The sequence below is a fragment of the Xyrauchen texanus genome, chromosome 23 (assembly GCF_025860055.1).
Source record: "Xyrauchen texanus isolate HMW12.3.18 chromosome 23, RBS_HiC_50CHRs, whole genome shotgun sequence".
Taxonomy (NCBI): Eukaryota; Metazoa; Chordata; class Actinopteri; order Cypriniformes; family Catostomidae; genus Xyrauchen; species Xyrauchen texanus.
Window position 1 is genome coordinate 34,259,331 of NC_068298.1, and position 14,654 is coordinate 34,273,984.

At 36.9% G+C, this 14,654-nt stretch overlaps 1 protein-coding gene across 2 annotated transcripts in view; it reads right to left on the minus strand.

The window, feature by feature from the left end:
- Positions 1 to 14,654, minus strand: part of LOC127663299 (nuclear factor NF-kappa-B p105 subunit-like) — a 42,747-nt gene that overhangs the window by 17,798 nt on the left and 10,295 nt on the right. For both annotated transcript variants that reach the window (XM_052154817.1, XM_052154818.1), the window contains exons 6-9: positions 10,110 to 10,258; positions 9,832 to 9,995; positions 9,360 to 9,518; positions 4,171 to 4,275 (exon numbers count right to left, since the gene is read on the minus strand). In XM_052154817.1, the coding sequence (XP_052010777.1) occupies positions 4,171 to 4,275; positions 9,360 to 9,518; positions 9,832 to 9,995; positions 10,110 to 10,258 (577 nt within the window). The remainder of the gene's footprint in view (positions 1 to 4,170; positions 4,276 to 9,359; positions 9,519 to 9,831; positions 9,996 to 10,109; positions 10,259 to 14,654) is intronic.

Consider the following 14,654-nt stretch of genomic DNA (forward strand, 5'->3'; position numbering starts at 1 on the left):
TAAAGCCGCGAAATCAAGGCCCCGCCCTCACTCTCGCTGAATCAATCGCAAAAAATTATTGAAATAATTAATTAGAGAAATTTAGATATTAAATTTAAAGCTCCAATCTCCTCAGTCCTCCGAAGATCCCGAAAAAAAGTCAGTTGGTGCTTCAGTGACTACTTCGCTCAGAGAACCTGTTAATCACAGCTGTCAATCATGATGTCACAGCACCGTTTTTATAGCATCAAATAACTAAATAAAAACAAACTTATTTTAAAACAAACACTTGAAATTACATCAACGTGATAGAAACTACTGTAAATGACAGAAACTATCTTTGGAAAAAAGATATGTGAAGTGTAATTGAATTGTTTAGTTGGTCTCACGTCCCGTTGAATAACATGGGGAGGCGGGGTTTATGACCTATACTAGGACCAGTCATCGGAGGGCGATCGAGACGTTTTGGCTTCACTTTTGAGGGCTTGTGCAGCACACTTGGTATCAGACCATCAAGGTGAGAATTCTCAGAGATAAAGTCAAGTAGTTGGGACAATATGAATCCTACATTTCATACTAACATCCCTGCTTTTATATAGACCATATCAAGGATTGTTTGTCAGTTTAAGAAAGTGACATCTTTGTTCCTTGAACATTTCCGGCTAGTTGTCAAACTCATTCAAATCAACAGTGGTGCAACAGAGGTGCTTCATTCACAATGATTTAAACATGATTAACGCTACTAACTTTTAAAATGTGGATCATGGTCTCCGAAAAATAAATCCTTACCTTGTCCGCAGGTCACACAGCTTTATTTAATGGATTCATTGATTATAAATAGAAGTGATCCAATATTCCAGATCTTTCCGCTGAAGAAATAATTGTGAGCATCTAAACTACCATCGACCACCAACTACAATATCATTGCCTCTCTCGAGTAGATGCTCAATAGCAAAAACACGTCTGGAAAAGTCACTTCAGGTAGACGTTTGGTGTTCTTTGAGAAAATACTGTATATTAACTCGGAGCCGTATTTAAAGGATATGCTACCAGAAATGCTTCAGCGTCAGTAGTATTCTTGTTATTGAAGAATTCATCCTATAATGTCAGTCAAAGTTTCTTGGGCCAAAAACATGATGTAGATATGATTTAGTTTTACTTGATAATTTTCCACCATTGCTTTGACCATTTGTCAAATGAATAAAAATGCTGTTTTGCTATCTTTAAGAATCTGTTGTGATTGTCAAACCTCATCACATGTTAAATAAAGTGCATTCAGAAAGTATTCAGACCCATTCTACACTCAATCTACACTCCATACCCTATAATGACAAAGAAAAAACAGATTTTTTTTCTTTGCAAATTTATGAAAAAGATAAAACTGAAATATCACATTGACATAAGTATTCAGACCCTTTGGTATGACGGAATTTAGCTCAGGCGCATCACACTACTCCGGATCATCTTTGAGATGTTTCTACACTTTGATTGGAGTCCACTTGTGGCAAATTCAATTGATTGGACATGATTTGGAAAGGCACACACCTGTCTACATAAGGTCTTACAGCTGAACATGCATATCAGAGCAAAAATCAAGCCATGATGTCAAAGAAACTGCCTGCAGAGCTCAGAGATAGGATTGTGTCGAGGCACAGATCTGGGGAAGGCTACAAAATGTATTTGGCTGCATTGAAGGTTCCCAAGAGCACAGTGGACTCCATAATTCTTCAAATAGAAGAAGGTTGGAACAACCATGACTCTTCCTAGAGCTGGCTGCCTGGCCAAACTGAGCAATCGGGGGAGAAAGGACTTGGTAAGAGAGGTGACCAAGAACCCGATCGTCACTCTGGTTGAGCTCCAGAGATCATGTGTGGAGATGGGAGAAACTTGCAGAAGTACAACCATTACTGCAACACTCCACTACACTCTACAGTCTCCAACTTCAAGAAAAAACGCGACAAACGCGATTTGGAGTTGAAGTTGCATTATCACAGCAGAAGGGTTGCTATCATGTCACAATAAGTAAGCAAGAATTTTGCGATACTTTTATTTGTTCTGTTTGTGTGTCTTATATTTGAGAGGGTTGTCACTCAATGCAGAGAAATAAGTAATAAAAAAAGATACCAACGCACTAGAGGCTATTGAAGGACTGGCTTTGGTAAGCTCGGACGTTATCGGTTCTGCTGTCAGTACTGGAGAAATTAAGAAAATACATTTATTATTGCTATAAAGAGAAAGTTATTTTATCTCGCCAGCAATTTCTATGTATACTAATTCTATGAAACCATTTGTCTGTGATGCAATTTAGCTATTCACTGTCAGAGAGAGAGAGAGAGAGAGAGAGATCTGTCGCGGTGCTACAGCGAGCACAACACGAGCCCAACACGAGCCCAGCTTAATGAGTGACAGAACGAAACATTCAAACGTAGCCTGGTTTAGATCTGTGATTATTAGTCTGATTTTATTTTAGATTTCACCTTCCAAAGATTATAAAAAGAATATTTATACATAAGCCGCATTCTGTCTAGCACAACTTCCTTCCCTTCACAGCGGTGCACTGACATTTCTCCCTAAAACTCAAACTTAACGTCAGAATCAGCACGATCGGTGATTGTTGTAAAATGCAGTCTAGCTACTGTTGCTAAATTGCGGGACGCGTTTAATAATAAAAAGAGCGCAAGAGATACCGTTCCCAAGGCGGCACGCACTCCGAAACACACCGCAAAGAGACAAGCAAAGTATAGGCTATTTTGGGTTTCATGTGCGCGTCTAAACGATCAAATATACACAAAAATATGTCAAAACGACCGGCTTGGAGATTCACAGTTTATGTCTTAAATGGACGTAGTTATGGAAATAGTTGGGAGAAAATATGCTGCATCAGGAGCCTTTTAGACTCGGTCTTAAAGGGGAAGCTGTCTAATGAACATGCTGACGATTGAGCCATTACTGCGAATCAAACAACAAAAAGCAAAGAGAAAATCACTTACAGCTCTTGAATGAATAACTTCTGCATTAATAAGCATTAATCTATCTATGATAAACTATGCAGTGTTATTTTACAATTGATTACTTTATTAGATTTCTTTTTAGACCACACCTGAACAGTAATGTTAGTAGACCTTCCTGAAATTAAATCACTGTGCCTATATAACATTTATCTTTGTGTAATATATAACAAAAAGAACCGTTAAGAATACCGTTAAAGTACCGGATCGATAAGCAGTATCGGTAAGATAGTAATACCACTAAAACCTTAACGATACCCATCCCTAGTTATGCCTGTGCTTCTCTTGGATGCTCTGAATATTGGATGACGTGTCTGGATTGCTCCTTAATTAAAGCTGCATTTGGGTCTCAACCTTCGTGTCTCGGAGCAGTTCGTAACACCTGCTTTGTTTATTTAATATATTTGTTATACATTATTTATACAATATGTTTTTACATTATACATTTTTAATTTAAGTGTACAAGTGCAGATTGGTCAAGTGTTCAATAAATGTATTTGTTGAGAAATTTTGTCTATCTTAAGTCATTAATTGTGTTACATTTTATCTTTCAAATAAAAGGTTAAAAACAAGCACATATCGGCCAAAATAAATCGGCAGCATTAATCGGCCATCGGCCGACCCGGATTTCAAAAGATCGGCATCAAACTCGTGACTCCAGGGGAGGTAGTGTAAGTCTAAGACAACATGAACAAGAACTACTTAGTGCACCTTTAATGGTCTGAATAATTACAGTATGCCAATTTGATTTCAGTTTTTTTTTTTATTTTTAATACATTTGCAAAGTTATAAAAAAATCAGTTTTTTGCTTTGACATTATAGGGTATGGAGTGTAGATTGATGTGAACCTGAGGCTGCAGGTCTGAATGTATTTTATCATAAGGCTCAGTTCTGAATGCACTGAAAATAAAAGCACCCCCACCAAATCGCTGAAAAGGTGCAGACATATAAATGTAGGCGGTTATATGGTAATTTGCTCATAGTTGTGATGTCATAACCACAACACTGTCTGTACAAGCCATAGTTGTTGCATAGTTTCAATAAATGGTCTCAGGTGGACAGGGGAGGGAGCTTTGCATTGGGAATGTTAGCTTATGTCTACACATTACACTCTACAGTCTCCTTTATCAGCCATACAGGGCATCTTAATTCTGGTCAAACAACTGGTTCATTGCATTCTAACCTTTCTGGACTTTGTCACACAGCAGGTAGACCTCCTCTCCTCCTGTCACACAGCCGGCAGTCCGATCCATCCGCACTATCTTCAGATTGGAGGCGTTCGGGGCCTCTGAGAAGCCACAAGAAAAAATGGAGAAAAGAAACAAATCATGTATTTATTTATTGTGGGTTGTTTTGTTTTTCTTGTCTTGGAAACTATAGTGGTCTTTTTTTTAGGAGCATAAGCCCTGATGGCGCTGAAGAGAGAGGCAGAAACCGAGAGAGATTATGAGAAAAGGGAGGGGAAATTAAAAGTGTAGGCCTAATTTCAGTGTGAGAGAGGAAGCAATACTCGCCTGTTCTCTCTTAGAGTGTGAGAGTACAAACGAGAGACAGAAAAAGTAAGACAATGAAATCGAGAGTGAGACTCAAAAAGACAACACTCATTTATAACCCTAAACTCCATCACAAGACAAGCACAAAAGATAACTGATGTGACCCTGCTGTAAATAAAACAATATTATGGATTTATTTATAATATAACAACTTGCCAATAGGAACTAGGGATGATGGGTTAAAGCAGACAATTACATGAGTATGACAGAGAGTTTTTCATCTGTGCTATAGCTGGAAAATGTACACATGTGTCACATGGACATCTTTTGTTATCGCACAGCAATTCACTGTTTTTCAGCATCTAACACCATGAGTGCCACATTTTAAGACTGTGTAGCCTTTGAAAGAATACTCTTTTTTAACTGTGAGCCCTTACGGACATGTTTGACACATGCACACTAGGACTGCTTTGTGAAACATTTTAATACAGCCAACATCAGGCGTACATACTGCCCACATGTCTAGAAAAATATGGTCTGCATACCAACAGTCCACACGTCCTGTGTCGATGATGAAATTTGCATGATGTGCACTGTGTGCAAGATGTATTGAGAAAAGAATAGATGAGAAGAAACCAGAAGAGACAAGATGAGACGTGTAGAGATGAGAAAAGAGGGGAAAAGGCTAGATAAGAGAAGAGATGAGAAAAGAAGACAAGAAGTGAGTTGAGACAAGACGAGATGAAACTACAAAACTTTTGTAAAATAAAGAAAATAAAAAGGGTGAGCTGTCTCTGGGTTCGCAAGCATATTTCAGAAACATGTCACAAATATGAACTGAAACTCCATGAATACTTATCACACAAACATGAAACATATGTCTAAAGAAAGCTTAAAATGGCTACTTTTAAATAAAACAATTCACATTTAAAACTAATATTCTCCTGCAATGTAATCGGTATGAAACAAAGCGATGTACAGTTTCTCCTGTCTCAACTAATGATCCCTAATGTGATCACACCCACCAGCAGAGCGCGCCATTCATATGGTAATGTGCTGAGACGATCAATGCAAATGGTGAACGCCCCCGACTGTGCCTTAAAAACAACAAGTTCATTAATTTTTCTGCGCGTTTGAAAGAAAACACGATACACAAGTGAGAGAACTCCTGGATAGTGACGAAGAGTTACAATTTTCCTCAGAAGAAGAGCGGGACTCTTCAAACATGAACGTTTGTATTTTGAAGAGAGACTTGATCCAGCCAAGGATACAATTTCGGACGAGCAAGTCAATTAGTTTTCATTAGTTGACATGCTATTTTATATAAACATGTTCATATTTTACTAGTGGGACTGTTTCCAGACTTGCCAGCCAGTATTGAAATTTGAAATATGCTCTAATAAGCAAGTTTTAGTTGCATTTAAATGCTGTTTCGGCTAAAGCAGGTATTTAAATTGTAAGCTGTATAATATAAATATGATATGTAATATGATATAAAATTATATGTATGTTTAGATTATATTTTAACTAGTGTTTATGCTGCCTCATTATCATCAACAAAGCTTGTGCTTGCAAATATGTGTTCAGGTTAAATGAGTAAAATACACTTTAAATATGCCCATATTAGAAAATCACCATCTTATAATGATTTCTGAAGGATCATGTGACACTGAAGACTGCAGTAATGATGCTGAAAATTCAGCTTTGATCACAAATTGCATTTTACAATATATTCAAATAGAAAACTGTTCTTTTAAATTTTAAAAATAGTTCAAAATATCACTGTTTTTACTGTATTTTGGATCAAATAAATGCAGCCTTGGCGAGCAGAAGAGACTCCTTAATTTTAGACCTACACTACCATTTAAAATAAAAGTCTTTATGTAAAGAAAATGTATAGTCAGATTACTTCTTTTAATTTAAAACTTGATTTGGATCATTAAGTCTCCTCACATTCATTCTCTTTCTGTCACATTCCTCATTGATAGGCCCAGGGGAGGGGTCTTTTGTCTCCTCAGGTGTGAATTATAATCAATATTCATGATAGTTCACACCTCCTCGCATATGACCTTTCTAACACTAAAAGTGACTTAAAAAAGATAAATGACTATATTGTTTTGTATGAAGGAGTGATCAAGATGATTCACATCATTTTGTAGCAAAACCTCTAGGCTACAAGATCCAGTTCTCAAAAGGCTTGTGGACAAATGTTTAGTATGTGTTATATGGCCTTATTTCAATGACTCAAATGTTTTTTTTTCACAAACCATGCATAAACGTTATTTTCTCAAATAAACAAACATGTAAACACATGTTGCTCACATATTATTGTAGCCCAGATTGTGCTGAATACAGTGTTATCAGACTTTAGACATTAATGTGTTTTTAAGCAACTGAAAAAGCACAAATGTCAAGGCATGTCAAAACTTCTCCAGGGCCCAAAACACCCTCAGACACCAGACGGTTAAATGAAACGAGAAGAGATGAGAAGAAACAAGAAGAGCCGAGACGAGACAACAAGAGGTAGATGAGACCAGACAAAAAGAAATGAGAACAGGTGAGATGAGATAAGAAGCAAAAAGAGACAAGATGAGAAATAAGAGACAAGGAAAGAGGGAAAGAGGCTAGATGAGATTAAAAGAGATGAGTAGAGACATGTAGAGAAGAGGTGAGGCGAGATGAGACGAGACAAAACAAGATGAGAAGAGAAGAAACGAAAAGAGGCAAGACGAGATGAGACAAGAAGAGAAGGCACATGAAGATGATTCAAATGTGCTGCACCATGCTGACAATGAAATTTGTATCGTAGCGGCACGCAATTATTGTGTTTCCATTATCAGTCAATGCTGTCACTTCTGAGTAGTTGAAAATGCCCATCTCTAGTAGGGATGACAATGCATTGCATAGTTATTTTCTCTCAATGATTCAGCATTATAAATATTATGACTGATTGTTGCTCTGTTGATCCAACAGATTTGTATTTAATTCTAATGCATTCTTGATGAAAAAGAGAAATATGACACAGAGGAGGACTCTGATAAATGGCAGAATCATCAGAAATGATGATCTTCCACTGTTTAGCATCTCTAAAGTGCCAGAATCTTCAATAATTAAAATCTTAGGCAAGCTTAAGAACTCAAAGGCTAAAGATGCTTTTGCTTGTGACTGTGTATTTTTGAAGAAGTATAAAAGTATCCTTTGTACTCCAATTGTTCATCTGGTAAATCTATCTATTAAACAAAGTTTTTTTCCCATTGCCTGGAAATCAGCTGTAATAACCCCCATTTTTAAGGCTGGAGATGCAACTAATATAATTAACTATAGACCTATTAGTATCCTTCCTGTGGTCTCTAAAGTAATGGAAAGGATTGTCTGTGACCAGTTGCTAGCCTATTTAAATCAAGGCCATTTTCCACAGCACCCTATGCAGTTTGGATTCAGGAAACATCATGCCACAGAAACAGCTACTTGTTATTTTGTTGAGCAAATAAAATCCAGCCTTGACAATGGAGGGGTTGTTGGGGCTGTTTTCCTTGATTTTAAAAAGGCGTTTGATAGTGTAAATCATAATGTACTGTTATCCAAACTGTCAAAGTTTAATTTCTCTCACAATGCTCTGACATGGATGGAGTCTTATTTAGATTCAAGAAAGCAGTGCACTAGGATTAATGATAGATGTTCCTCCTTTGTTAACTGCACTATTGGAGTCCCTCAGGGATCTATTTTAGGACCAATTTTATTTCGTTTATATATTAATGATTTGCCATTGACTTGCCCGAAGTTCACATCCAAATGTACGCAGATGATACAGTTATCTATACCCATGCAAAATCTAGGGAACAAGCGGCAGTAAAACTTACTGCAGCTCTAACTAAAGTATCAGACTGGTTAACTCTCAACTGTCTTAGTCTTAACGTAAGCAAAACAGTGGGTATGTATTTCTCTATCAAGAAGAATGTTATACGACATCAGCCTGATATCTGTATTATGGGAGAGACAATACATATTGTTGATCATTTTAAGTATTTAGGATTAATTATTGACTCTAACTTAAGTTTTAAAAACACATAAAAAAATATCCAATTGTGTCAGAGCTAATTTGGCTAATTTTAGACATATAAGACATCAGTTACCAGTAGCTGCAGCTAAATTGTTTTTACATACGATGATCTTTTCACATTTGTCTTATTGTTCTACAAGCTGGTCACAGGCAGGTGGGATTACGATACAACCCTTATGTACCCTTTACAAACAAGCGGTGAAAGTGTTGGATAAAAAACGAGAAACTCCCACCATTGTATCATTATAAAAAAATACAACTTATTAACCTTTGACAGTTTTTTAAGCTTTGCTGACATGTGCCTGATGTATAAATTGATACATGATCTTGCACCACCCCCACTCAAGCAATGTGTGTCATTTTGCAGAGATAATGTAAGGGTCACCAGGGCTTCTGTGAGAGGTGACTGTTACACTCAATTTAGGAAAACTACATTTGGACAATCAGCTTTTACATTTGCAGTGGTTGAAATGTGGAACTTAATCCCGCATTATATTAGAGACTGTGCAAGCCTTAGCAGTTTTAAAATGTCCGTAAAGACTTGGCTGAAGACGAATCAGATATGTGATCATTGACTTTTTTTATATATTGTATATTTGTATTCTGGTTTTTATGTAAGTACTGTGTGTTTATGTTGTCTTTTTACTTTTCCTTGCCCAGGGACCACAGATGTAAATTAGCCGTATAGCTAACTCTGGTACAGGGCTTGAACTGTGCATGGTCCCTGACAAATAAACTAATAAATAAATAAAATAAATAAATAAATAATTAAGAAGGCTTTAATTTGGCATAGTTGGAACCAAGAAAATGGACACTTACTGCTGTCGAAGATGGGCTGTGATATAACTGGGTCTAGTCTACGAGAGAACCCTCCGTCGCTATCAGGCAGGAAGGCCGTAAACATGAGCCGCACCACACTCAGATCCATCTCCTTGGCCTGATGAGAGGCCGCACTGATGATCAGGTTCCTCTCATGATCTGAAATACATTCCGATCAATGTGGTCAGGATTTATCGATATTGGTTATTGCTGGTTGATAATAGTTTTGCACCCCAGGCATTCCTTTAAAAGAATCAAGAATTAGTAGGCCTTTATGTGAACCAAAGCTTTAGAGCAATCAGTTCTTCAAGGGATCATTGATCCCATTTTACAAGGACAGTCCCTCTAGAGTAACCTAAAGTGTCTTGACCAAGGTCACAACTGTGATGGTTCATCAATCACCTATTGCAGAGAGCTTTAACAACCAAACTTCACGAACTCCACTTGCAATATGAAAAAATGTGTTTCCTACCTGTGAGTTCTCTGGGCATGCGGACCTCTCCTTGGAGAGCATTTATGTCAGGATGGATGAAGACACCGTAGTTGTATCCCATCCTACAGGCCTCGATCATTCTTTCCTCCAGAACTTTACTCACATTCTTCTTTGTAACGTGCAAAATGCCCAGGTTAGGAAAACTGTAAATCATTTGAAAGAGAACATTGATTATAACCGTAAGCATAATTATTATAGTTACCAACAGTTTTATTGATATGAATTAGTAAAATACATGTTGGGGAATAAATTCTGACCTGATGCTTGAATCTTTGGGCTGCAAGTCAGTGATGCAGATTCCTTTATCGCACTGTTTGCCCACCAGGCTGTGAGCGTGGAGATGGGGCTCCTGAGTGTTGGTCACCAGCTGAACTACCATTCGTGCTGAACCCTGGTAGTTACAGATCTGTTGACCCGCAAACAAACAGTACATAAAAAAAAAGGATGATACATCACAATTTATAAAAAAAATTCAACCAGTGCTAAAATCTGATTGGACTAGCCACATTCAAAGCTGTTGTCAATAGGCACAACTGAGACCGCACACTTACCGAATTCTATATTAATGCATAGAGAACCATGAAAAGCCTTGAATGAGCTAATGAACCATGCATGGTACTTGGTAGAAGAATCGCTAATTGTAATCTAGAGGGATTGGAAATGAAAAATGTTCCCTTTTAGATACTTCTGAGCAGAAACAGTATTTTTTTCATTCCAGCTGTGGCATCTGCCATCTCCTGTCTATATGGTAACCGGTCAGGACAAAATAAAAGAATGGGCAATAACGTTCCTTTTAAAAGGAGAGTACACTGTGCTGGAGGTGAGTGATATTCCAGTTGAAACAATCACATTCCAATCATTTTCAAATCCCCAAAGAGAAAATGAGGATGAGCTTGCCTCCTCTGCATGGAAATAAGATAAGCGGGTCCTCTGTCCCACACTCCTTTTAGTCACTGTTTCTAATGGTGTCAAGTTTTCTTAGAAGTGCTTGTTCTGTCGCTGGCAAAGATTGAAAGAGAAGCACTTGGATTAAGCAAATTACAATAGAAATTAAGGCTGGGCCGAGTATGTTTTAAGGGAGTTAACTGCATTTACCTTTTGTCCTCTGTACAAGTATAAAACAACACTTGCTATTTTAATATCTGCTAACATTATATACTATTTTTGATGAAAACCAAAGATTTACCAACATAAATTGTGTAAAGATTATGATGAATTATAAACAAAAAGGCTCATGACAAATGTTTGAGTCAACACACCCTAACATTCTGGGTTTGCCATGCTGTTCTTTAGAATGGCAAATGTGGTAAAATGTTTGCATAACATCAATGACTTTTCATGATTCATCGGTTAAATCATGATTTCCGTTAGAATTTAAGCAATATAAGGAGCATGTACAGGTCTTGTATATGGTCACTAATTCAAAAGTGTAACAAATTAATTTATAAAAGTAAAAATAGTCAAATTTCCACCAATATCTCCAGACAAAGATGGGGGGTGGGGTGGCAGGCTTACTGACACAGGGGCACAGGCCTCAACAGGACCACCCTTAGAACCACCCCTGGCTTTCATTCCTGTTTTCAGTTTCTTTTTTCTTTAAACTACTTCTAATCCCTGATTTTAATAACAATTATTAAACAATAATAATTTATTATAAAATAATTATAATTCATATAATTCATATTATGTTTATATTATACAGTAATTACTTCTAATAATGATATTGCTATAATAGATAATTATAATAATGATTTCTTAATGTTTTATATTATTATTATTATATTATTAATAATAAGATACAATATATGAACAAATAATAACACTAACATTATAATTAATTATGACATTACAAATACAAATTACTTATTTAAAATAATTATATTGCTATAATGAACAGTTAAGAATTATTTTATTTATTTATAGAATTATTTTTATATTATTATTTATACTTATTCATTCAAAAAATCATAATATTAAAATATTAATAAATAATAACTATTTTAATCATTACAAATAATAGTCAAATTATAGACACAATTTTTTATCTTTGTGTTGTAGCAGCTCAGCAAAAACTGGGATGCTTTTAAGAACAAATCTTAAAGGCAATAAAGGTAAGTAATGTCACAGGTATGGTAATCTCATTTCGGTGGGGGACTTCCCTGCATTCACGGGGAAAGTGGGTGTACCATTCGTGATCTTTTCTACAATATAATTTGGCCATTCTTATCAACAATATCTAAAAAGCTCAATAAAGAAATGAAACGGCAAACTCATAAAAACAACAAAAATGTGCTCATCCCTTCCGTGGTTACCTGAAGTAAAAGTAAATACCAAACACTGATAAGAAAATATCAAATTAGATGAACCAATGTTTCAATGGCACCTTTTGACTCATATATCGGGGTGTGTGGTTTGACTGTAGTTTTTTTCTATGGGCCAAGTTCAAATGTTGCTCAGAATACACTTTCTCTGGGACAAAATGACTCATGTACATAGAAAAGGCAACCCCCAGAAAAAAATACCCAGCCAATATCAAAGAATACTAACAAAGGCCCTCTAGAAAGATAAAAGCGTTTGACAATATCATGAATCCATACATTGACCAATTATTCCCTACATCACCCTCTCAGATCTGGCTGTGGGTCAAACACTAATGCTCACAACAGCTGAGTAAACAGTTGATGTACACTGTGAGCAACTGCACAGCTAATTTCCCCTTGGTGTGAGCAATGGTATACAAATCGTTGAACCGGAAATCCCTACATTAACCTACTTGATGAACATATTAAAGGGCTCATTTCAGAAACCAAATTTTCCCTGACCTTTTGAGAGTTCACATTTAGATGTCAAAAATTCCTCCCCAGTCCAAAAAGACCATATTTTTTGTCATTTTGAAATGCTCAGGTTTCTGAAATTAACATATGACTGACCACATTTACATGCCAACAATGCCTATTCAACACCTATTCAACTTGCCACACCCAGTCACAGTGAGGTAATTCAATAAAACTTGGAATAAACATCTGAGCAATACATTGACATCACAGCAAAACCCACTGTCACTCAAATGTGTATGTGGAAAGCAAACACACGCCTTGTATGTATGCGAGTATGTTTGTGTGTTTGCTGTGTGTCAGTCAGAGTGTGTTGGAGTGAGAGGGGGCGAGCTGCCACACACCTCGTTTCACATCTCTAACACCGCGTCACACTTAATGAGCCTTCCCACTAATTACCCAAGTGACACATTGAGGAAATTCCCAAACGAACTTTTGTCATCAAGGAGAACTGCCCTCTCTTTCATTTTTGCTTGCTTCTGGTTTCTCTCTTTCTTACTTCCCCAACTTTCAGCCAATGAGTGTCCAAAATAACTGACCTGAAGTTGTAAGAGACAGCAGCCACTATTTTTAGCCGAGTGATCCAGCAGATATTGCATAAGCTTGATTTATCTGATGAAAGAGCCCACAACATCACACAGGTCTCTCTAATACTACACCTCTATGTCATACTAGATTTGCATTTCCTGAAGGAAATAACTTTAAAAAAATGGTCTCTTGCCAAATGAGAGTAAAATTGGGCTTTGGCAAGAAAAATAAAAATTTTGTTTTTCTGGTCATTTGGCCATTTGTCAAGTAACTTTAGGAAATGTAACATGATGTACAGTTTAAATAGTAACGATTGTCCAACCCATTTTTTGTTTAATATCTGATTTATAAAGAGGTGAGATCTCTCAGTGACTGATGCAACTCACATTGCGCATCCTCTAATAACTTTTATCTCAGTGAAAAATGTCCCATAAGATATTAATCTAGAATGTCTAAATATTTATTTCCTTTAGGACTCCATGTAGCAATACATTTGAAACAAACTCATTGATAGTTTTTGTTGGCATTAAAGAGCTGTTTCCTCCCCAATATGGAATGCCCAATTCCCAATGCACTCCAAGTCCTCGTGGTGGTATAGTGACTCGCCTCAATCAGGGTGGCGGAGGACAAATCCCAGTTGCCTCCGCGGCTAAATCCTTCAATCCACGCATCTATCACGTGGCTTGTTGAGCGCATTACCGCGGAGACCTAGCGCATGTGGAGGCTTCACGCTACTCTCTGCAGCATCTACGCACAACTCACCACGTGCCCCACCGAGAGTGAGAATCCCATTATAGCGACCACGAGGAGGTTACCCCAACGTGAATCTACCCACCCTAGCAACCAGGCCAATTGGTTGCTTAGGAGAGCTGACTGGAAAAGAGCTATTTGAACCAAAAATGATAATTATCTCTTCATTTAGAAAGCTCAATGAAGATCTTTGGTCAATAAGAACCACATCTTTGCTTTGATTCTAATCTTAAGCTATCATGTAGCTTCTATAGACATGGATAAAACCAATCAAGTCAAATTGATTACTTTTATGTTGCATTTATGTCCTTTCAGGAGCTTGAAAATTTAAAACTCCATTGACTTACATTGTATGGACAAAAATACATCATACATCCTTCAAGTTAATGATGAGATAATTATTATTTCTGGGTAAGAACTATTCCTTTAAGCCTAATAAAAAGCCAACTATTCCATTAAACTAGTTCCTTTGAACTATTCCTTTATGCATCAATGTTTTTTCATGAGGGGTAGAATTTCACATAGAGACAGGCTATATGACCTGCCCATTATAGCATAATATCAGCTTTTTAATTGGCCCCACTGAGTCAGTCTGGGATTACATAAAGAGACAGAATCAATTGAGACAGCCGAAATAGATAGAAGAACTGTGGTAAATTCTCCAAGAAGCTTGGAACATCTTATCTGCCA